A 25313-nucleotide genomic window follows, 5' to 3' on the forward strand; every position below is an offset into this window, starting at 1 on the left:
TGTGTGTGTGTGTGTGTGTGTGTGTTTGTGTCCATGTGTGTCTGTTACCAATAAAGCATTGAATAGATATGTTAAAAAAAAAATCCTTGGAGATGTTCTAAATCGGGAGCCATGCTCAGACCGCGTTAAAAGCGGATCCACATTGTAGCATATCGCGCTATAATGGGGTTGAGCTGTATCTCATAAAGCAGGGGTCCCCCGAGCTGAAATTAATATGGTTCAGCTTCAGAGACCCCCTGCTTCAACCCTAATGTAAGCCCCTCCCCCACAAAAATAGAAGTGTCACCAGGACTGCCTCTTTAAATACAGAATTTAATGCAGTCCTTTATAATGTATGTATCATCTATCTCCTGTTACACCTTACAAGTTGCAAGCTGACACATGCACAGCAAAATTGTCTCTTGATACATTGATGAATAGTACCCATGTGTCTCTGTGTCAATTCAGCTCCAAAGTTGGTTTGCTACATAATCCCCTATGTTTCCTTTCTGATTTTGCATCTTGATATTGAACTAAATCTGCTTTCAGTATTACGCCGGTATTGAGCCTGATCGTACAAAATATACTGTAGCCCCGTGGTGTTCAACAGAATACCGCCAATGGCCAATTTGGATGTGGGAAATTTTAAGTAGGGTCTCACGTTGTGAATTGGCATTGGGAAGTCAGCAATGATCATCATGACGACTATAACCTTGTGCTTTTCCTATAATGGCACTAAAGGTAGCACTCACATTGCCTCTGTGCCATTCTGGGCATAGTATAGAATTATTGTCACTGACAAAGTAGCCACAGTCATCTGAATGGAAGAGAAGTACATCACTCTCAGGGCAAAGGGGGCCCAAGGTCGTATGGTCTCTGTAATAGCTACCACATCACTCTGGAGCCAAAACAATTGTGATGTTTAACATCGACAGCCCCAAAGTACTATGAGTGGGATAATGCTAGATTCCATTTATCCTCCATAGGTTTTGCTATGGAATTCACAAGAAGAATGAACTGCTTTTGAAAATGCTACACCGATAGCATTCCCAGTAAACTTTAGGATTGGAGGAAATAGCAGATATCACATGTTGACCTGTGAAATTATTTATGTCAGTAGCATCGGTGTCTGTTTAATGGTTTAAGATCTACAGATGTTTATAAAGTAAACTTTTCACTAACTACCACCTGCTGATACTGCTCATGTGTGGTGTATTCTGTGTCTAGACTACATGTGAGGCTGTGCACCTGTTGTGACTTTTTGTTGTATAACCAGTCAGCACTTAGACCTGTGCTTTATGAACTATGTGCCATGCTTAGAATTTGCACCCTTCCCCTCGCCAAGGTCTCGTGCTATTTAAGAAGTAGAACACTGACAGAGGATTCGGTGAAGCAGTTCTGACTGCCATTGGTAAACACTTCAGCATGTCAATGGCTGAAGATAAGCCAGTTGTTGAATAGCCAGCCAGCAACATCAACCAGTTCAAGCGCATACCGGAATCTGCATGAGTATCAATATATCAAGAATGATTTATTGCATATTAAGCCGTGTTTGGCAATGACACACATTTATATATCCATTCTGCGGAGAGGCACCGTATATTTCTTTTAAGCATACCATTTGTCCCCATATCATCATAACAAGAGTTTTTGCATCAAATCTTATCCAACTCCTTATTTGTTGCGTTCCGTTGCTATGCCAACATTTCCAGGCACATTCAGTGAGACACTAAGGACATAAAAGTGAGCCATGAATACTGCAAACAAATATGAAGTAAGCATTAACCATATTAAATTAATGGAGTCTAGTTGGCAGCAGGGGGAGTCCATATTTGTGTGCGCAGGAATTGCAAAGAGTCAGATCTCTGCCTTGTATCCCCGACACTTGTGAGCAATCCTTCAAATTCTGACTCCTGGAAATGTAAACACGTGTTATGCTTCTGGTGGCTCTTTCTTGTCTACATGCTCCACAGCTGTGTGCTCCTTCAGTTCTTTCTCCACCACATAGCAGTATTACGTAAACACAGACTTGGCACAGGGGAAGTAGCAAAACAATAAAGTTGCAGAGGTTTGGACTTATTTAAGTCAAATGTGAATATTGCTCAAGGCTTTCAGTTGCTGCTGAATTTGCCAATGCTTTCCCAGTCTATATTTGATTGGTAAACCATTTTTTTGTGTGAAAAGGAGAGATGGCCGAATCTGCCCAAATCCGATTCTCGGATTTTCTCGCCATTTGCCCCCCAAATCTGTTTCGCGGTATAAAAACCCGCCAACGGATTTGGTCAGTTTTAATCCTCGTGGATTCATTAAAAAAAAGACCGATGGATACAACCCGTGGACGGATTTGTAGAATCCAATCCGCGGATTCAGCAATCCGTTGGTGAGCTCTTAAGAATCCGGCACCAGATTTGCTGAATCCACGGATTGTATTCTACAAATCCGTCCACGGGTTGCGGAATCCGCAGAGTGAATTGGTAATAAAAATAAAAAATTGAAATCCGCAAAACGTGAACCGCTTTTTGTGAGATTGAGCCGCTGAAATCCGCGGAACAAAGGAACCGGACGATCCGCTGCGGATCCAAATTCGCCCCAAACATTTGCCCATCTCTAGTCAAAAGCCATCATGAGATTTAGGGCCTCATGCAGAGAGCAGCGCTATTTAAAATTGGAGAGGGGAATAAAAGTAGGTTTAATGGAGAGTTTTATTCTCCATATGCAGAAATGGGCGAAATCCGCTATTTGTAGCATTACTGCATGTGGAGAATTGTAAATGAGGAGATGCGCGCAGCTGAAAGGGAAAAAAAAAAAAATCGCGCATTATTTTTTTTTTCCCTATAGCCGGCGAGCTCCTGCTTCTTGCCAACTTTAATTGGCGGAGAAAATTGAAGAAAATCGTGCCAAAAACAGCCGCTAGATGGCGAGCGCGCCTTTCTGAATTCGGATATTTTTCAGACTGGCGAGATGTAGTTTCTCGCCAGCCGCGCAGCGAGATTTTCAAATAGAAAAAAAAAATGGCGTGTTTTTCCTACCTCTCCATTTTCAGCTGTTTTTTGCGCGATTTTCTCCGGAAAATGGCGAGATTTTAAATAGCGCTGCTCTCTGCATGAGGCTCTTAGTGGTGTATGTTTTCAGACCAATAAAATGATGTTTAGTTGCCCTGAACTCATTTGTGGTCACAGGTGCCTCAAATATAAGAGATTTGTTAATTAAGGTATTTTTACACCTGCCTCAGGTTGTTAGCTTAAAAAGCTTTTTGATATAGAAAAAATGAGAAAATGGTGCACGGGGATGCAGAATTTGATACACCCCATTATAATGTTCACATCATTTAACTCCTGTCTGTCTCCTATTCACGTTCGCCAAAGTACAAGATGTTGCACATGGGGAAGTGTTTAAGCAAAGTACATTGATTCAGAGACCCGAGATGCAAATCCCTTTCATTCAGTCAGTTCTTTTCCGATATTTACTTGCTGCATAGGAAGCAAAATGTTGGCATAAGAAACAGAATGTAAGGTATAGCTCAGGGGTGGCTGACTCCAGTCCTCAAGGGCCACCAACAGGCCAGGTATTAGGGATATATCTACTTCAGCACAGGTGGCTCTTTCTGACTGAGCCACCTGTGCGGAAGCAGGGATATCCTGGAAACCTGTCCTGTTGGTGACCCTTGAGAACTGCAGTTGGCCACTCCTGGTTTAGCTCATCTGCCCAATCAAAAATGAAACAGTGATACAGTATGCCTGAGAAGAAGCCTTATCTGTAGCCTTTACTGAAACACAAAAGTAACAACCTTTTACGAAAGTTAACTAACAGGTAGATAAACTGCAAATATAGACTGGAAAATCAAGTAACAAGAAAGAGTCTGAATGATGCTTTAATGCCTCCAGCTACACAACCCCTTTACTAGAAAATACAGTATCGATATCAGTGAAAAGAAAATAGTTTCTGCCGGCAGATGCAACAAATCTGAAATGTTTGTTGATGGATTTTCCTATGTTTAACGCACATCAACAAAGGGCGTTAGCCCAGCTGATATCTGGCAGAGCGGGATGCTAAAAGGGGACAATTATGGACAGAGGCAGAATTTAAAACAGCTGCTGATAATATTGCATGTGTCCATTAACTCCTACCCAACTCCTTCTGTATGTACTCCTCAAATCACACATCAGTGCAAAGTACCTTGATACATTGACACTTGGAGACACCTGAAGAAATTGCCTCACTTGGCATTCATTTAAATTCAAAGTTGCTTTGGTATTAGGATCCCCACATCTTTCTATCCTCTTTTTTTGGTCGAGCAGCAGTGCGACAATAAGGGCTAGTATATCTTCCCTATTTTCTGTTATTTTTAGCCTGATTTGTCCATTATTGTATTGTTATCAGTTTTCTGGCAACACAATGCACTTTGTATTATTTAGGGAGCGCTCCAGTTACCCAGTCCAAATCTTTTTATGCCTGTGTGATTTTTTTGGTTGTTGCAGACCAGCGTATGGCGGTCGTGAGTGCCATGGGGCTACCTATGAATATCAGATCTGCAACAGCGAGGAGTGCAGAGGACCGTTTGAAGACTTCCATGCCCAGCAGTGTTCACAGCGCAACTCATACTACACGCACCAGAATGCCAAGCACACCTGGCTTCCTTATGAGCATCATGATGGTACAGACTAGTTTACCTGGCAGAGTTCTTTGTTACCAACATAGTTGCTTCAACCGCTTTGCTGCTGCAGGGTTTAGTGATGTATTGCAAAGCATCAAACCAGTGTTACCAGCAGTAAATGGGTTCATCCACCAACCATACACATAAACACACAGGGGTATGTGCATCCATTCAAAGAAAAGTGTGCTGTGTGCAATGCAATTTATTTTCATTTCTTTGTGGCTGCGTGAAATGTAATACACTCGTTTGTTATGTTTTGTTTTTGCACGTGATGCACAATATTAGACACCTCAGTACCAGATACGTTTCATTGCTAAACAGGTGGATTTGATAGTGAGCTGATTATAATCAAGACACAGTAGGTACAGTGTGCAGCATTGCTATATAGAAGCAGAATGAAAATGTGCCCACTGTACTGTAAATGGCATTGTAATTTTGTATCCTTTTCTGTAAAATTTTACTTTATCTACTGTACCCCTTACCTGCTTTATCCTGTTAAAAAGTTCAATCAGAACGTGTGGAATAGCAAAAGGATATTTCCTTTCATTGTGCATTCTCTGCCACCACTAAAAGCTTTTTGAAGCAACATACCTCTGGGCTCCATGTACTGTACTTTACAACACAGTGAGAGGTCATTTAAAGCTGGATAGGGATCATGCCTGTGAAACCAGTTTGAAATAATAGCCGAGAATTGCTTATTGCTGTGAAAAGAAACCTTGGGATGTGTCAGACGGGATTTTCTTACATGTCCTTATAAGCATCAATGGTGCATCCATAAGAAGAAGGGGTAGTTCCTGGGAAGATATTTGTGGCTTTGCCATAGTTGTATGAGTGATCAGTGTGAGCGATATGTGCACTTAACCCTTTGATGCTTTGCATTCAGCCCCTTTGGCAATTTACAATGCATACGTCATTCCCTTAGTAGGACTAGTAAGCCTCGTGGCTGAAGCCCTTTCCATATTAATATGTATATACATGAGCGTAAAGAGGAACATTTAGAAAAATCCCATTCCTACTGTGCCCAACACTTCTGCACAGAATATACGTACTGTGCAGTGTATCGTGAATTCATGCAGGTTTCTAGCTGATTTTATTTCCCTGACTACAAGTTTGTTTTCCACTGCAGATGCCCAGAAGTGTGAACTTATTTGCCAGTCCAAGGAAACAGGAGATGTGGTTTTCATGAACCAGGTGGTACATGATGGCACAAGATGCAGCTACAAAGATCATTACAGCGTCTGTGCCAGAGGGGACTGTGTGGTAAGAGCTCAGATCTTAGAAATGTAGCAACCTTGTTACTAAGAGCAATGAACTAACACACACAAAGATATTGGGCTCCATCAGTAGAATCACTAGAGCAGGGGTGGTCAACTCCAGTCCTCAAGGGCCACCAGCAGGCCAGGTTTTCAGGATATCCCTGCTTCAGCACAGGTGGTTCAATCACTGACTCAGTCATGATGACCGAGCCACTGATTTAGCCACCTGTGCTGAAGCAGAGATATCCTGAAAACCTGGCCTGTTGGTGGCCCCTGAGAGTTGACCTTCCCTGCACTTCAGCCATACATTAATTAATGGCCATTAACAATTGCTCTTTAGTAAATCTATACTATTAGTTCCTCCATGTTTCAAGGCAACATTGCTTCTGTTTGGTATGTATGGTCATGGTTTACCATTGTTTGAAGTCCGGGCACATTACACGGCCCTTCAAAACACTATAAATATACAAACATTCAGTGCTATTTTTGTGGGAAAGCCTTTTTTCTTGAGTCTCAGCCTTAAATCATGCCGCACCTCCCCTTACAGGTTGAGGGCTTTCTTTAGTTTGCATGTAGATTGAAGTGTTGTATTTAAGCACCGGAAGCTAACGATGAGCCATTCTTTATTATGCTTGAGGTTTTGGCCCATCACACTGCGTCCTGGTCACCAGATATAAACACAAGGTAGGACAGTGACGTGAAAATAACGCAGCTGTAATAAATCTCTTTGCTGTAACTCATGATAAGTTATTCATTGCTAGCGATTGGTAACATATTGTTAAATATTCAAATAACCACACATGTGCCTTTAATTAGGTGACCTATGCAATTTCATCTGCAGTCAACTCCGTAAAACTCTGGGTTAAAAGGGTATATCCTATTTCCAGCAGGAACCTTTCTTTGAACAGTTTTGCATGATGTGCATTTATTCTTGTGCTTATGTTCTGCACAGACAATGTCTCATTTCATTATCCATATTATGTATATAGATATGACCCCTAATCATAATCCCAGCAGCATCCTTTTTTAACTCAACAGTGACACCTAGTGCCTAAATAATTGTTGCCAAACTGAAGCCTAATGGAATAATAATAATAAAATAATAATTTTATTTCATATAGGGCTTTTCTCCCAATAGAACTCAAAGCACTTCACAGTTACGGTATAGCACATGGTGTGCAGCAAATAGGAACTTTTACAGACACAGTTCCTGCTCAGATGAGTTTACAATCTAGGATTTTGGTGCCAGAGGCACAGGGAGATAAAGTAACTCGCCCAAGGTCACAAGGAGCTCACACAGGGATTATGAACCAGTTTCCCCTGTTTCTAAGGCTTGGTCCCCGCTGGCTGCTGCAGCGCTCGCTATGGCGGGCGCTGCAGGGACAAGAGCCGCCCCTCAATGGGGCCGGGCCCACTGCGAGGGGGAGCTGCCGCGCTGCGAGTTTTTCGGGTAGACAGGAAAATTGTGATCAGTTGTAGCGACGGAGCGCTAGGCCACGCCCCCGGCGGTTCAGCCAATGAGGGCGAACCTGCCGGGTGACGTCATGGCCGCGCCCCCATCATGCCCCCTGTCTTTCCCCCTGCAGCTCTCTGCACACCGGGGAACTCGGCTGCACACATCGCCAGGCTGGCAGGCACGCGTGCAGCGCAGACAGCGGGGCCAAAGCCTAACTCAGTGTCATTGTTTAATTATGTATACATGAATATTTTAGTAGAGTCTAAGGGTCGAAACAATTAACAGTGCAAAAAGGGACAGCAGAATTATGGGTCATATTAAGGTTACAGACTTTTCTTAACACAATTGTTCTAATGAATACAATAATTATTACAGGACTGTCAGTGGAAACATCTAATGCATCTTTTGACTCAGGTTCTACAACAACAGGCTTCAAATTATATTTTTAACAGATATGGTGAAAGTGCTACGTATTGTATGTCTTTATTTAAATAGCGCCAAAAGTGTACTCAGCGCTTCACAAAGAATACAGAACAAGAAATATAGTATAATAATACAATAAGCGCAGAAAAATCAGACAATAGGAAAGGAAATCCCTGCCTTGAAACGCTTACTATCTAAGTGGTATGATGGGAGATTTACAGCAGGTGAGGGAATGAGTGCTGTAGATGGCAGTGCTTGGCCACAATGGGAGGTAGGAGTTACTGTGGGTGTGGGACAATAGCCATGAGTGCAGGCTATTGGGATGCTTGATTTGTGGGGCAAGTTTTAAGGTTAGTCAGTATTAAATCAGAAGGCTAACACAATTTATAGGGGAAGAGATGGCAGGGAGGCCTGGGTGGGAGCAGGTGTGTGTGTCTGGGTTCAGGCTTAGGGGAGATCCCCAGCAGCAGGAAGGAGTAGATAGAGTGTGAATAGAGGAATTGTGTGGGGGCTTTTTATTGGGGGGTAAAGAATTTGTTGGGAGAGAGGTGTATAAATAATGGTGCAGTGTATGGGCACATACACTTCTTACAGAATTATTGGAACCAGATTATCTCTTATGATCATGACAGCTGTAGAGTGTAACATATCATAAACAAGGTTCCTTCAGCTGTACCTATAATTTGCGCTATTGAGAAAAACACAATCTTTGGAGTGGGTGAAGCTGGTTTAACTGCCAGTACTGGGTCCCTGAGACCTTGGACAAGTCACCAAACTAAATTTCACAATTTACAAAGAAATACCTTATTGAGATATATGTATACTTAAATCCTAATTGCACGAGAACCTAAGCAGTAAATGGGTCAAAGTGTTCAATGTATTATTGATAGGATTTTCAGTTACAGAGACCTATGCAGTATCTTATTAGCTGATAATACCTTATGTTACCATTTTATTTGTGTGTTTACCAATGACCCAGTATTGAATTATTCCAGTAAAATTCCATAACATGTCAGCACATATTAAACAAATATATAACAAACACAGCTCAATCCAACTACCCTATTTCGAGATTTAGATGTTCCATTAGGACTGTCTGGGCATCTCCAAAAATGGCCCAGTTGTGTGACAATTCAGCAAAATGAGACATCCTCCGTCCGTCCATAACCATTTGATTCGAACCCATTGGCGGAGATTTCGGTGATGAAAAGGGGGTAAAGAGAGAAATCTTCATTTTGCGGTTGAGCATAGCAGTTTGCTCCAGTTGTGCAATTTGGGGTGGGCAAAATGGAAGAGTTTCCTGGTGCACACGTTATAAAACTATTTATTACGTTTTGCACCTATCCATTTTGTTCCTTTTGATTTTTTGTGGAGCCTCTATGTTCAAAAATCTGCATTAACATGCTTACATAGGATGCGACAGACAGCATAAAAGGGAAGCAATTGCCCCAAACTACACTTTTCTTTGCATCGATACATCTGCCCTATTGAATACATATTCCACTCTACAATGTATTGGTTGATGTATATTTAGAGAGCTTCCCTTCTCTCTAACACAAGAATAACCAACTCCAGTCCTCAAGGGCCACCAACAGGTCAGGTTTTAAGGATGTCCCTGCTTCAGCACAGGTCTTTGACTGAGCCACTGATTGAGCCATCTATGCTGAAGCAGGGATATCCTTAAAACCAGACCTCTTGGTGGCCCTTGAGGAATGGAGTTGGCCACCCCCTACTCTAACATGAATGTATCATGTAACTCTTTCTTTTGTTCCCTGCACGATAGCACATCGGCTGTGACAAGGAAATCAGCTCTCTAAAAGAAGACGACAAGTGTGGAGTTTGCGGTGGAGATAATTCTCACTGTCGAACAGTGAAAGGAACGCTAATCAAGTCTCCAAAACAGTCCGGTGAGAACAATGATATACGAGTTATCCCGGGGAATCTTTACATGTTGTGGTTCTCCTGTAAGAAGATACACAAAGGACAGAGTCCGTGGGGTTAGAATACTCTATGGTGGTTGCAGCAGTGTGCTATGATTGTGGGTGACAATTAGGGTTGTTAATTCCCAGAAATGAAAGGTAGAGAAAGAAGAGGGGCATAGGTTATAAACAGATTGAAGACGGAAGCGCTGAAAAGGGGAAACTACGAAAAGAGATGGAACATAGCCACTTCTATGTAGTCCTGAGACTGGCGTAAACTACAATAATATATTTTTCTTATGTAGCTCTGGCAATTTACAATAAGTCCCTGGAGGCAGAATAATGTAACTGGCCCATGATCACAAGGAGGTGACACTGGGACTCTGGGATTTAGTGTTCTTAAAGGAGCAATTCATGAGCTTTTTTCATGTATTATTTTTTAATATAGGTTTGCAGCAGGGGCTTTCCGGATCTGAACCCCATGTATTTCAGCTGCAGGGACCCCCTGCTTCCCGACATACAGACTTCCAAAGGGGGTGCCGGTATTTCGGCAACGTTTAAACCCCCTGCGTCACGCGGGCCAATAGGAAGCCGCACCTGATGACATCACGGCTTCTCGTTGGCCTGCTGGGTGTGAGGAAAGTGCACTGATCCTTCAGCCAAACTGCAGCAAACCATGTGATATCTAAACCTAAAGCAATAAAAAATACTAATCCAGAAACGAAAATATTATAGATGCTCAGTGAAGAGAAAGCAACCCTTTACTCCACCAATAATAAGCAAAATAACGTTCCTTGCACACAACCACAAAAATAGTACTGTGAAAGTGGGCTCGCATTTAAAAACATTTCTAATAAGTCACTAGACAAACAAAAAGCTTAGTATAATAACCGGCTTCTTTGCTTTTTTTTTGTTCCATTTGTTTGTCAGCAAATACCTCCTCTAGTTCCACTATTTTTTGTGTCAAACACATGACAGATGATTGTATGTAAATAGAAGATATTGAAAAGATTTTTTTTAACCTGAATCTAATCAAGCCGTAGTCACATTATTAATGATTGAGGATAATTACCCTATAATGCTAACACTGCATGCTTTTAACCCCAACTTATACTTCAGTATACTGCAATATATATCGCCAGTGATATTTCCCAGTGCATTATGGGCTCCACTGCTTTTTGGCTGATGTTTAAGGTTCAGTAGTTGCAGCTCTGAGCCAATAATGGCACTTCCATGAGCAATCTGCAACGGGGGAATTCAACGGAGCTCCAGATGCTGAACACATACGATGCCTTCCAGGTTAGCTGTTAAGAAGCAACTAATAGGAGACTGGGCCTTTGAAACTGAAGTTGAGAAGCAGCACAGGGAAGGCCACTAAGTATCTTGCTGAGCAAACCATGGGTTACAGATGCCATCTTTCTACAAAGCAGCAGCGTTACTGTCGCCCGGGATGCCTGGGCACGTCCAAGGGGATCCCAGCTCGTGGAGTGGGGGGGTAACTGGAGTCGGGACCTTCCCTCCTGACTTGTGATGAACCCCCCATGCAGTTACAGAGGCCCTGCGCTCTCCCCCACAGCAATTAAACTCATTGCTGGGGGAGAAAACTGGGCCTCTGTAAGGCTGCGTCCCCGCTAGCGCTGAGTGGGCGGTGCTGGCCGCGGTTACTTACATATATAGATATATGTAAGTCCCCGCTCACGCGGTGCGCTCGTGCGTGGGCGCACACGCTCACCGGTGCTTGGCGCTTATGTAAACAAAAAAATCTAACTTTCCAATGCGCTCAATGCCCCCCCCCCCCCACCCCGAGCGCACGAAAATGACAGGATACCCGGCGCTCATGCTTGGAGCGCTCTCCGAGCATGAGCGCGCTCAGCGCCAGCGGGGACTCAGCCTAAGAGAGCAGACCTGCTCCATTGACGTTGCGGCATCATGTGATGCTGCGTTGTCATGGCGACACATCACATGACACAGCGGCATGCCATGGCAACGTGCTGCCATGACAATTTTTGCCTAATTTAGTGTTGTTGTGATACTATAACAGAGTAGGACCAAATGAAGCTAATGAAATTAGGTGATTGTTGCCTAAAAAAAAAAAAAAAAATATTAGACCAGCATAAGTATTTGTGCATCATTTTTGAAAGTTTCTTCCTAATGATACGGTAATGGGATTTCTTCACAAGTTAAATGGGGTATAGGAGGAGAGAGAAAGGTGAGGTATTATTGAAATAAGAATCATGTAGGCATATATTAGTATATTGTCGCATACTGTATATTTATTGTATATTTATTGTATATTGGTAGCATATTTTTGTATAAATAATACTTACTTAAATATATCTCGAAAAAGAGAGAAGAGATAAGGGGAGCGCAGAATAGAATATATAACCAATGATTAATCGGTTAGATAAGAATCAGGAAACAATCACAGATAGTGAGATGAACACACATATGCTATGAAAGCAACAGTGCTATGATTCAGATGATGGTGATAGTATAAATAATAGTTATATTGTTGCTACTTACACGGCCATGTGTAAGCATGGAAATCCTAAATGGTATCTTTACAGTGTTCCTCTAACAGCTGAGTCCTCAGATAAGTCTGCAGCTGGTAGCTTCCGTATATGAAGGCTGTAAGTTCTCCCAGTCACGGGGGAAGTCCCACAGAACCAGGCAATGTGCACAGAGAATACGTTTTTTTTTTTTGTTTTTTTTAAGAAAAAGCAGATATATTTATTGCACAAAAGTATTCAAGAACTCACATACTGTAAAAGCTTATTCCCGGCGGCGACAGTAGAATCCAGGATCACTGCGGCGCAGATGGGTCCCCAATACCGCGTCCGGTATTGAATGGCGGAACGCAGCTGGAACGCAGCTCAACCAGAGAGCTACGGTGGCCGTCAGGTATCAAAAGTCCACGCAGATGAGAGCAACGCGTTTCCCAGAATTCTCTGTTTCCTCAGGCTCAATGAATCTGCATGTGGTCCCTCTTGAGGTTTAAATACCTCCAAGTTGATTGCTGGCAAGCTACATTGCTGTGCAAAATTAGCTAATGCTGTTTAGCTGCTGTCCAAAGCGTTTCCGCTCTGTCAGTTATTGGATCCGTTTTCAAAGTGGAATAAATGACACAGATGTCCATAAAACAGCAGTGGACTATAGTGGACCCATAATTGCAACCTTACTTGGTTCTAAATAATAGTAACTCTTTAAAACTGTACCATGTTCATAAGATTAAAAGTGTTAATAAAATTAAAAGCGTGATGCACCATTTATACAGTATTAAAACATATTAAACTACATAACTCGTTAAAAATCATAAAATATATACTCATTTGAATATATAGAGGGGAAAGGGGGAAAGCAAGAATATGCTTTGGGGGCCCTCTATCTTCACAAAATTAAGACCTATTATTCAGCACTTCCCTAGCCAATTCCAGTCTGGGTTTCGTCCCAAACACTCCACCGTAACTACCCTGCTAAAAGTTTGCAATGGAATTCAGTGTGGAATGGAACTGGGACAACTCACTGGTGCAGTATTCCTAGATTTTGCAAAGGCTTTTGACACAGTTGATCATGTTATCCTGCTTAACAAACTCCAGAGCTCTGGAATAGGGAAACATGCTTTAAACTGGTTTCAGTCCTACCTATCAGGAAGATCCCAACATGTGTCCATCTCAGGCTCTAACTCCAACCCCCTGGATATCACCTGTGGTGTCCCGCAAGGCTCTGTTCTGGGGGCCCTACTCTTCTCAGTGTTCATTAATGATCTTCCCACAGCTTGTAAGGAAGCCTCAATACACATGTATGCAGATGACACAATCCTGTATGCACACAGCCATAGCCTCTCTGACCTTCAACACATACTTCAGTCTGACTTTTTGAGACTCGAAAACTGGATTTCCCAAAACAAACTGTTTTTAAACACTGACAAGACTGTAACAATGGTATTTGGGACCAAGACTAAATTTGTAAAGCTTCCAGTGACTGAGCTCCTGATTAGAACCAATGCTAAAACCACCCTAACACCTGTCACTAGTTTTAAATACCTGGGCTTATGGTTTGACTCCCACTTAACATTCGGGATGCACATTGATACCCTGACAACCAAGACCTATGCCAAACTAGGGGTACTTTACAGGAACAAATCCTCCCTAAGTCTCCTGGTCAGAAAGCGTATTGCACAGCAGATGCTAATGCCAATTATTGACTATGGAGACATAGTATATGGCTCGGCTCCTCAAACCCACCTTAGCAAACTTGACACCCTCTACAATTCAATTTGTCGTTTTGTTCTCCAACTACAACACACATCACTGCGAAATGCTCAAAGAACTAGATTGGTAATCACTAGAGTCTAGGCGCAAAATTTAACCTTTCCAGTCTCACCCTCAAATACTTTCTGGGCAAGCTACCCAGCTACCTGAACAAGCTCCTCACCCCTACCACATGCAGTACCTATCACCTGAGATCAGACTCCAAAAGACTATTCATGGTCCCAAGACTCAACAAAGTATCCGGACGTTCCTCCTTCTCCTTCCGTGCACCCCAAAACTGGAACAACCTACCAGAGACTCTCATATCCACCACCAGCTTAAGTTCTTTCAAATCTAAGGCTGTCTCACACTTTAATCTGGTCTGTAACTGTTTCATACGCTCATAATATATATTTTCTTTAACTGTGCATGCAATGTCTTGTATATAATGTATACCTTGTTCATTTATGTAACTGTATTTGTAACCATGTATTTTGTTTTACTCTGTGCCCAGGACATACTTGAAAAGGAGAGGTAACTCTCAATGTATTACTTCCTGGTAAAATATTTTATAAATAAATAAATAAACTTACTGAGCACTGGCGGAAACAATAGCCAATTTTGTCCCATACTGTAGCATCGTCTAAATTAATAAAATGTACGTCAATATGTCCAAAGTATTTCATATATGGCATTAAAACAATATACAGGGAGACGTAGCTCCTGACTATGGTGGTGGTGATCTGTGAAAGATCAAGAATCATATAATATACATTTTACAAGATAAAATGTGCAAAATTAAAAAAACTGCATCATTGATCATAATGCAAGACGTTTCATAAGGGTAGGCATCAATAGATACTAATGAATCCTCGTTATAGACACGCTATACAGGTATTAATAAAATGGCCATTCTAAAGGACCCCGCTGATTTTAAATGATTGAAAAAAATCCTAAAATAATCTGTTGAGTTTGTGGCCAGACCAAGAGATCTTCTCGATAAAATGTAATAATCTCATAGTGGAGTCTATTCAGATGAAAGCCCCAATGTCAATGTCTACATTGAGTCTATTGGGGACAAGAGTCTTAAGCTTATAGATCCAGAATGTCACTAAAAAATATTCTTCCTGATATTTGGTACCTGAGAGTAAGTTTAGTACTTGTGTAGTGTCAGGCAAGTGCGATCTGGACTCGACTACATACTTCTGTAAATAAAAATCGATGTATCCAAATATTTTGTCAGTGACCGTATCCCTAAGATGATTGGTATTCCGGGCGGTTTCTCTAGGTTCTTGGGAACCTTGGGTAAGAAATAAATTACTGTACCGCCATGCTTGGTTTGTGTCTCATTAAATAGTCATATTCCTTATCTCTTAGTATCCCTAGCGAATTCCCTCTATTAAGTATAAGTGACAGCTCACTTTTGAATTTAGTTGTGGGGTCATTAATCAGTCTTTCATAAGTCACTTGATCACTTGGGATTCTGTCGGCCTCCTTGTGGTAGTATTCGGTGTCCATAACTACTACTCCACCCCCTTATCTGCTTGTTTTATCGTTATGTTATTATCTTCCATTAATGCTTCCAAAGCCAATTTTTCAAGTTTGGTAAGGTTATCTGTGAACCTCATTTGTGTTTTTGATAAGTTTATCAAAGTCCTCTATTACTGATTGGTTAAAATCTTCTAAAAAGTGTCCCTTGCTCCCACCAGGATAAAACTTTGACTTCTCTTTCAGATCTGTGTGTAAAAAGGTATCTGATATTGTCCTATTCTGAGCTTCTTCTAAACCCTATGGGCCGCTTGATACATTCGGGGAAATTGTACTTTCTCTGCTGACTGCATCTTTGCTCAAGAAGAACCTTTTGAGGGTCAGTTGCCTAATAAATTTATTGGCATCAATAAATAAGCTGAAACCACTCGGTCCAACTGTCGGAGAAAAGTTTGATCCCCTTGTTATCAATTGATTTTGAATGGGTGTTAGTTCTTGTTTGCTTATATTAAAAACACTTTTCACTGCATTTGTCTTTTTGGCCGCAGACTTTATTCTTCCTCTCTGTCCTCTAGTTGTCTTGGTTTTCCTTTCACCTCTGATTTCCCTTGGATCCCCTAAACTGAAAAATCTGTTGTGCATCTGGACATGGGGCAGGGGGGGAGAGAGTGGGGGGGTAGGCACGGTCTAAAAAAGTGGCAGTGGATCTATTCCCGCCTGTCATCTCCCATGTCGGACTCCTGTGGGGAACTGGACTGTTCTCTCTTGATCTAAATCTATCTGATTGGTATCTATATCTTTCCCCCTGTTCTCTCCTAGGTGATCTAGTGTCCCTATCACGTCAGTGATGCTTCTGTTGTGTGCCCTGGTCTGTATATCTCGCACACCCACTAGGCTCTCTTCCATATTGTGACCTATCATTGTATGTATGTATGTATGTCTTTATTTATATAGCGCCATTAGTGTACATAGCGCTTCACATTATTGGAATAATGATAGTGCTGTGTGTGTCTGTAATTCCCATCACTCCGTCACACTGCACCATTATTTGTGCTGGGTGATAATAGTGAAAGGCGGGGTTGCAGACCTGCCTAAGACATGCAGATGAGCATACAGTAATATTTCCATTTGCTATATGCTTTGCTGTGGAGGGTTTTTGTCACTTTTTGTACCCACCATAACTTAACTAAGTATGGTAAACTCCATCCTCATTGCTTTATTGCATAGCCAGTTAACCAACCCCACACTGATGAGACCCATTAAGGTCGAAACGGTTGGCTGTCTGTGGGTGGGTTTTCTGGGTATGCATCTTAACCCTGGCTGTGCTCAAAGCTGTGACCATGCAGCAAGCTTAAGCCTATAGGGAACCATGTTAAAAATGGTTTTGAAGCAAAAGGTGACACTGTGTGTCTATTTGCATGTCATTTCCCAGAATCCCTTGCTGCAGTGGAATTGCTGTGTGCTGGGTGATAATGGTGAAAGGCATGGTTGCAGACCTGTCTAAGACATGGAAATGAGCATACAGTAATATTTCCATTTGCTATATGCTTTGCTGTGGAGGTTTTTTGTCACTTTTTTTACCCACCATAACTTATAACTAAGTATATATATATATTTATATATATGGGTAAAAAACTAAGGGTATAACTAAGGGTATAACTAAGTATATATATATAGTATAGTATAGAGCTTTAGTATCTCTGGGAGCAGGGGGTCCCAGAGCTGAAATTAACACAGTTCAGCTCTGGAGACCCCCTGCTTCAATCCTGTACTAATAATAATAATAATATATAATGAGCATACAGTAATATTTCCATTTGCTATGGAGGGTTTTTGTCACTTTTTTTACCCACTATATATATATATATATATATATATATATATAGTGGGTAAAAAAAGTGACAAAAACCCTCCATAGCAAATGGAAATATTACTGTATGCTCATTATATATTATTATTATTATTAGTACAGGATTGAAGCAGGGGGTCTCCAGAGCTGAACTGTGTTAATTTCAGCTCTGGGACCCCCTGCTCCCAGAGATACTAAAGCTCCTTCTTACTGCTTTCTTTTTTTCCCTGTTATCTCTTTCTTCTCAGCTTCTTGCAGGAATATGTATTATTATCCTTTATTTGTACATAGCGTGGGCACTACTGAGTGCTTTTCAAAATGTAACAAAATATTACTTATCTGAGGGTGTGCAACGATAATACACTCATACTGTACATGGAAGCAATGTACCCTACTCATTAGGCTGTGGTCCTTTGGAGAAGATTTCAGTCCCATTCTTATGAATGGGGATGAACTCTTCCCCAGCACAGGGAAGCAGTTTCACGGTATATTGAATGTGAGAGGGGAATTCTCTTCCTGAAGTCACTTTGAAGCTCTCGAAGTATCACATTGTGCACTGCTGATCTATCCAATAGAGGCTTGATGACATTTTCATTCGATTTTTCAGCCGGGGTTCTGAAAATGTTCGAGATTCCAGCAGGAGCCAGACACATTCATATAGAGGAAACAGAGCCATCCACTAACAACCTTGGTAAGACCAAATAAAGAATACGCAGGACAACAGATGCAGAATAGTTTGAATTAAAAATACTACATGTGGTGCAACTTACAGCTTCCGGAATTGAAAAACAATCTATTGATCAATCAGGAACATGCATTTACATCCTGTAATGTCACTTCTATATTATTGTAAACCCCGTCCCCCTCACCCCCGAATAGAAGACGATTACATAAATACAAATGTGGATTTATAAAGATCCCGATATACAATCTGGTTTTATTTACACCTGCTTCAAATGTAAGAAGCTTGTTAACAAGGTTTTGATATTTGACACAGATTGTTGATATGTGGATATAGAAAATAAAAGGTGAGTTGGAGAATTTGGTACTGTACATCGTATTAGGATACGGCTCCACGTAAAAACCCACTTGGAAGCTTAATACAGAGAATGTTGTGATTTGCCATAATACAGAGATGGAAAACAAATACGGTGCATATTACCTGCACTCCTCCCTTTGTGAAGCATGCAGCGGGTAAAAGGATTGGCCTCACATTTATGGAAAACAAAGAACAATTCCTGCACTCCTTCCAATTAGGCTAAAATACTGTATACTAGTGACTTTTTTACATTTAGAACGTAAGTTTGTGTAACAAAGGAGTTATTTGGTTGTGTATTTTGATCGAAGCCTGATGGTTGGACATCTTTCTGTGCTCCTTGGCCGGATACTTGACGTTATTTAATGGTTGAAGTGGAATCCAACCATTGTGCTTCCTGCTCCACCACGCATCGCCCATGTAAAATTGTGATTTTTTTAAATGAGCAGAAAGCACAGAGATACAGTAAGCATTATACCTCACCACAGATGTGTCTGAGATTTGTACGGTGTTTACACTGTTATATTTTTAAATGAAGTTAAGAATAATATATTTTTCCTTGTTATATCTTTGCAGCTATTAAAAATCAAGTCAGTGGGAACTTTATCCTGAATGTAAAGGGCAAGGAAACCAAATCGAAAACCTTTATAGAATTGGGTCTAGAATGGGAGTACATCATTGAAGATGGCAAGGAGAGTGTGAAGACATGTGGTCCTCTGCATGAGTCTGTGGTCATTTTGGTAAGCTGGGTCTCTTCTCACATTGATGCAGTAATTGTTTCACTTTTCAAGCTGTATTTACTTTTAGATCAAAATTAAGGTAAAAGTCGTCGCTATTGTGTACAACCGGAACACAATAGCTAAATGCAGTCTCTTTTTTTACCGTTTTGTTTTAGCGTTACCATTTTTTATTTCTAATTTTACTTCTTGCAAACGTTTAGCCAATCCGCAAAGTGTTAATAATCTTGTGAAATTAGTCTTGGATTTTGGATTTTGGATTTTGCATTTCTGGAATTTTTCATAAACATGGGTGAAACATGGTGTATGGGCCCTATATTGCATCAAGCGAATATAGCTATTTTACAGATTTACACAAATCAGCACTTGTTTTGTTTAAAAATAATATTTTGATTGAAGAGTGAATGCACCTTTAATGTACTGTCAGTTTCAACATCTTTTCCTCCTTAACCATCTTTATGTATGTACTGTATGTACTGTATGTATGTCTTTAGTTATATAGCGCCATTAATGTACATAGCGCTTCACAGCAGTAATACACGTGACAATCATATAAATAACAAATAATACAAATAACAGATCATGGGAATAAGTGCTTCAGACATAAAAGTAACATTTAGGAAAAGGAGTCCCTGCTCCGAAGAGCTTACAATCTAATTTTGGTAGCTACAAAATCAGTATAATGCTGGTGTCTATTGGCATTTATACTGAATTTTAAACACACGTTAGAATCCATGGAGAGAAAAAATATAGGGAATTCTGAAAATGATCACTGAAAGGTAAATCACACGTGATATCTTTTGCCTCTCGTTAGATTCACACCTTTCTGAACATTGTAGATCATTCATCACTCAATGTTTGCAATGTCAAAGAAACATGCAGACCAGCTCAGTTCTTAAACCATTAGGTCATATGACAAAATTATTTGGAATACATCCAGCCAAGATTGGTAAATATAACCCACACATAAATGTGTGAATTTATAGTATTTTGTGCCCTGCACAATCTGCAGATGGAAGGGGTCTCTGTAAGGCTGCGATTATAGTAGACGCGACGGTGCGTGCGATTTCACGTGCTGCGAGAACAAAGCGCAGCAGCTGTTATGGGCCAGCCATAGTGCACGCGAGCGCGGGCGTGATGCAGAGCGACCGCGCGACAGATTTTTCATAAGACAAAATATTTAGGGTTTTTTGTGTGGCCGCCATGTCATGTAAGCGGTTCAGCCAATAAGGGCAGAGAGCCTGGTGACGTGTCCGCCGCGCCTTCCCATTCGCCTCCAGCTTAGTTCACCCATCGCTCGGGCGACAGGCGCACGCGATGCCATGCGCTCCGTCACACACACATGCCCATTATAATTGCAGCCTAAGACCAACTTGCACCTCTGCTTCACAATGTGTGACCTGTGAGCTAACATGTGCGTGGAGTCAAAATGTAATTCCCGTGAAATAAAAATTCTAGAATTCCCTATATAGGATTTTGGATATCATGTTGGTTTCGGTTTTACTTTTCATGTGTGTGCCTAGTTCTAGTAGCTGTTTTAGTCCTGAAGACGTGTAGACTAATTGTACCTTTAGAGGACCAACCGTGGGAGCTCGTCATAGATGAAACGATCTCATTAAGAACACTCCTGTGAGGCTTCAAAAACTCTGGACATTATTTCATCAAACCAGAACTCTCTTGTTGGTCCTTTAAAGGTATCTTGATGTATAATCTACTGTTACCTGAATCAATTGGTATTCACTTAAAGGTGCCATCCATTATACTGCTTCAGAAATCCCATTTTTTGTTCATTTCAGATGTGTTAAATCTTGCTGCATTATTTCTTTCCTATATTGCTACACCTTAGGGATGAGGTATTAGCTTGAATTTATCGAGGTTGCTGGAAGCATTGTACCCAAAAATGGTGCTTGGTATTTATTTGGCCTTATTGACCCATTGTAATACATTGGTGTTCTCAGAACTTGGCACAGCTCAGTATCGGTCCCCAACAATAGGCATATTTTTTTATAGGCTGTTGCATGCTGATGTCTTTTGATCACTACCATCTTAACCACAAAAGGGACAGAAATCGTTCACCTACTATAGTTGTTGTACATATAAATCCAGTTCCCTGCTTTCTACAGCATAGGTGAATTGTGTTGCTTCCTACTATTGAATCTTTCAGGATGCCTGAGGCATATCCAGTTATATTCACAAAAATGCAATCTTGTTTAAATCAGAGGTGACGTAACGTTACAAAAAGCATCTGGCACAGACCAACTCTTGTAATTATCATGTCATGCAATCAATATCTGCAATTAAGTACCTTTGCAGACAAACTATCTTGATAACAGTGCTGCAGGAAGTTTGTATCTCTGTGACTGTTCTGTACTTTTGTGTTATATCTTTGGCTGGGATGTTGGGGTTTGTATGCCTTTGCTATAGATTTCTAGCAACGTTCACCTACTTGTGACTTAGGAACCAAATCTGGACTGTGGGTTCTTTACGGCAGGAAATAATGCTCTGTAGTTATAATGGGATGGCACAGGTTGTGTCCACTAGTAACACTATTACTAATTTAATCATATGAATACGAGACTTTATTGATGTAGTTATATATGCATAGAGGTGTGCGCAAGTATCCAAAACGCATTGGCAAACTCTTGCATCCCGTCCCCCCACGTTCTATTCCTTTATGAATCATTTTGCCAAGCCTCAGTGGGCTAATAATGTTGGAATTTCGCAAACTTTAAGCAAAATACCGCCAGACAGTGAGCGGAACATGACGTGTTCTCGTTTTACAGTCTCATTAAGCAAATCTTGCGATTGTAGAAAATTAGTATATTCAAAGAATATACATTCGCTTTGTGTGTCAATTGCTTGCGAACTCTGACTTAGCCACGGCTTTTTTTGTGCATCAAAAAGGCACATTTTGCATGGTTCATGACCTAATGCGAATGTTTCGCACATCTCTATACATGAGCTTTTAAGATGTTGCATTATTTTTTCTAGTAATATAGTTATTTTGCTCTGGGGTTTCTTGTAGTCCATCTGATCTTGTGGTTTCATTTTGCTGTGTTGCAGGTTGTCCCCCAGGAGGAGGAAGGAAAGAGCAGCCTGATGTACAAATATATCATCCATGAAGACCTCTTACCAATGATTGGCAACAATAATGTTCTTCTGGAGGAGATGGATTCCTATGAGTGGGCTTTAAAAAGCTGGTCCCAGTGCTCCAAAGCATGTGGAGGAGGTATGTCTCTTTCTCCTAGTCCAGTGGTGGCCAAACTCAGACCTGGTGGCTCAATCAAAATGACTGAAAGTGATGTAGTATGTGTCAAATTATGAAAGTGATGTAGGTCCAACAGTGTTTGTCTTGAGTCGCGCTGTGTAGTAGACAGGGATCAGTTTTCCAAGATGCTGGGGCTATGTATGAAGCCCAGCGTTCCTCTAAAGCTGATCTTGTATTTTCTTGCAATTTAGAGAGGAAAACAATAGGAGGAGTTAGGTTGAGTCCCCAGTCAGCACTGTGGCACGCGCGCCCGGCGGGAGGGGGGCGGCGCATGCACAGCGCTACACTGCGGTCTGAGGGAACGTTTGCGACGGGAGTTACTATTAACCCCTTACTCAATTGCAACAAAATCTATCCACTGCCATCACCCAAGAAGTATGCAAATAAACATATGTAAAATTAATATCTGGTAAGGTCTCAGATCCCTGTTTATAATAGAAAAACTATGCACAACATACAAAAATCTGATGTAGCAACATGTGTCCTGAAATGTAAATACTCTCTCCAGAGCATGTAACAGTTCATTCAGAGCCCAAAGTATCACGTATTAAATGTTTTAATATACATAAAAACACAGTGCTTCGATTACAGAAAAAAGGATTACAAGAACATACAATTACAGTAAATGCAGGACAGTTTATTAAAATAACAGGATAAAACATAAAACATAAATCCCTATATATTACGTTACCATATATCAGGATTTTTTCCCAGAGAGGTCATTGGCGCAGAAATAAGACGTCACGTGTTTGGTCCAAAACACACCTCTGTTGAAATCTGATTTTCACAATACCTTGCTAAGTCTTATGTACTATTCTTTCCCCATTGAAACAACATAAGCCCACCCCTGTCCTAAATCAGCTGTGAAATTGATGGTTTTATGACCAAAAAAACTTCTACCAAACGACGATTAAGTTTTGCCTCAGTATATAAATGCAGTCATAACTAAAACAAGAAAAAACATGTTTTTTTAACTAACCTTAACTAACCCTTTCTAATACCTAGACACACATGAGTTGCATCAATAGATTAAGACGGTCATAACGGACGCAACGAGACTAATCAAGACCGTGTTGATCCTAACTTTGAGATACAAATGGATATCTGTCCTTGGCACCTCTTACCCATGCCGTGTGTCCTCTCATTTCGTGCCACTCTTTGCCATGATTACACACATGTAACTAGTATGTACAGTAGATGACGTCACATGATATTCTCATTTTTAATAAAGTCCTCCAACAAAAGCATAACCTGTGTGTCACCTCTCTCTGGAATGCACCAGCAATTATTCATTAACGTTTAGTTTTCTTTGAGGCTGACAGTCATCTCTGGTTAGCGTTTATGACATTCTAAACAACAAGTGTTACCATGATAGACCCCCCCCCCAATTAAGTCCTCTTTGAAGACCAGCACAAACCCAGGAAAAGTCTTGACCTGACATAAACCCAATATATTGTATTTGTAAACCCAAACTGTACCTACATTAACCCCTGAAGCACCAGATTGATTAAAATACATAATATCTCATGATATTATCATGACAGCAGAGTTATATGGGCACAGAGAGTCCTGCGCACAGACGCAGTTATATGGACACAGAGAGTCTGCGCACAGACGCAGATTTATAGAGACAGAGAGAGAGTCCTGCGTATAGAGGCAAAGTTATAAGGACACAGAGAGAGTCCTACACACAGAGGCAGAGTTATATGGACAAGTAAAGGATAGAAACAGCAGGACTGTCACCGACTAACACTGCGTGAGATAATTTACCTTGATGGGAGCAATAGGGTAAGAGAAAGTTAAGTTATATGTTGTACTATATTTAATAGCAGATTACTTATTAAAAGAAAATGAATTTTTTTTTACATTTTCAAAATGTAACTGATTAAAAAGTAAAATGAAATCATTATTTTTGCTCTGTGTAAGGGGGGTACAGAACCAGCCACCTGAATACAAACACGTTTCCCCCCTTACACATAGAGCTGACAAAGTACTGTGCTGTACAGTGCCATATGTGCTGCAATTAACATGAGCACCATACGCTTTATAAATTTCTGCTAAAGGCTTGGTCATATGACTTTCAGTGAGGGTTAACCAACCTCCGATACGGGTTATCGCACTGCCATTCCACATTCACTGCCATTCAATGCGATGACCCGTACCGGAGGTCAGTGAATCCTGGCGATTACCTCTTACCACATTGGGTATCAGTAACATTTTGAGTTCTTCCCTTTCCTGCAGCTCAGAATTATAGATTGTTATCCTTGGTTCATTTAACTATCCTTTATTCCAATGCAGGCATTCAGTACACCAAGTATGGCTGCCGTCGAAAAGGCGATAACAGAATGGTACACCGCAACTTTTGCGACAACAGCAAAAAACCGAAGCCCATCCGTAGACGCTGTAACCTACAGGAATGCTCCCTGCCAGGGTATGAGGCAGTGACATTCTGCTATTTCATTACTGTAAGATGTAAAGGCTGCTGTTCCCAATTCTGGCTGCCAAGTATGCGACAGTGTAATCATAATATTTGAATGCAGTTAGCTGTGCTTTTATGTATATATTACTGTATGTTGCAGACCTGTCTAAGACATGCAAATGAACATACAGTAATATTTACAGTTGCTTTATGCTTTACTGTGGAGGGTTTTTGTCACTTTTTTTACACACCATAACCTTAATAACTGTGGTGATTACCTAGTCTAGTCTCAAACCTGCTTAGCCATTAAGACCAACCTCACACTGATGATACCCATGAAGGTTGAAACATGTCTGTGAGTGGGTTTTATGGCTTTGCATCTCATCCCAGCCTCTGTCTAAAAGCTGTGTTTAAAACAGCATGCATTGGCTTGAGGATTTGCTTGTGTAATACGAGCTTGAGACAAAAGGTGGCACTGAGTGCTCATTTGCATGTCATTTCCCAGAATCCCTTGCTGCAGTGGAAGCGCTCTATGCTGGGCAATAATGGGGAAAGACAGGGTTGCAGACATGTCTAAGA

The 25313-nt window shown here is 41.0% G+C and overlaps 1 protein-coding gene across 2 annotated transcripts in view; it reads left to right on the forward strand.

Moving 5' to 3' along the window:
- ADAMTS14 (ADAM metallopeptidase with thrombospondin type 1 motif 14) overlaps positions 1–25313 on the forward strand; it is a 136469-nt gene that overhangs the window by 101191 nt on the left and 9965 nt on the right. For both annotated transcript variants that reach the window (XM_075610750.1, XM_075610751.1), the window contains exons 12-18: positions 4458–4633; positions 5760–5893; positions 9552–9675; positions 17882–17965; positions 18887–19050; positions 22111–22276; positions 24614–24746. In XM_075610750.1, the coding sequence (XP_075466865.1) occupies positions 4458–4633; positions 5760–5893; positions 9552–9675; positions 17882–17965; positions 18887–19050; positions 22111–22276; positions 24614–24746 (981 nt within the window). The remainder of the gene's footprint in view (positions 1–4457; positions 4634–5759; positions 5894–9551; positions 9676–17881; positions 17966–18886; positions 19051–22110; positions 22277–24613; positions 24747–25313) is intronic.

The sequence above is a fragment of the Ascaphus truei genome, chromosome 8, assembly GCF_040206685.1.
Source record: "Ascaphus truei isolate aAscTru1 chromosome 8, aAscTru1.hap1, whole genome shotgun sequence".
NCBI classification, from domain to species: Eukaryota; Metazoa; Chordata; class Amphibia; order Anura; family Ascaphidae; genus Ascaphus; species Ascaphus truei.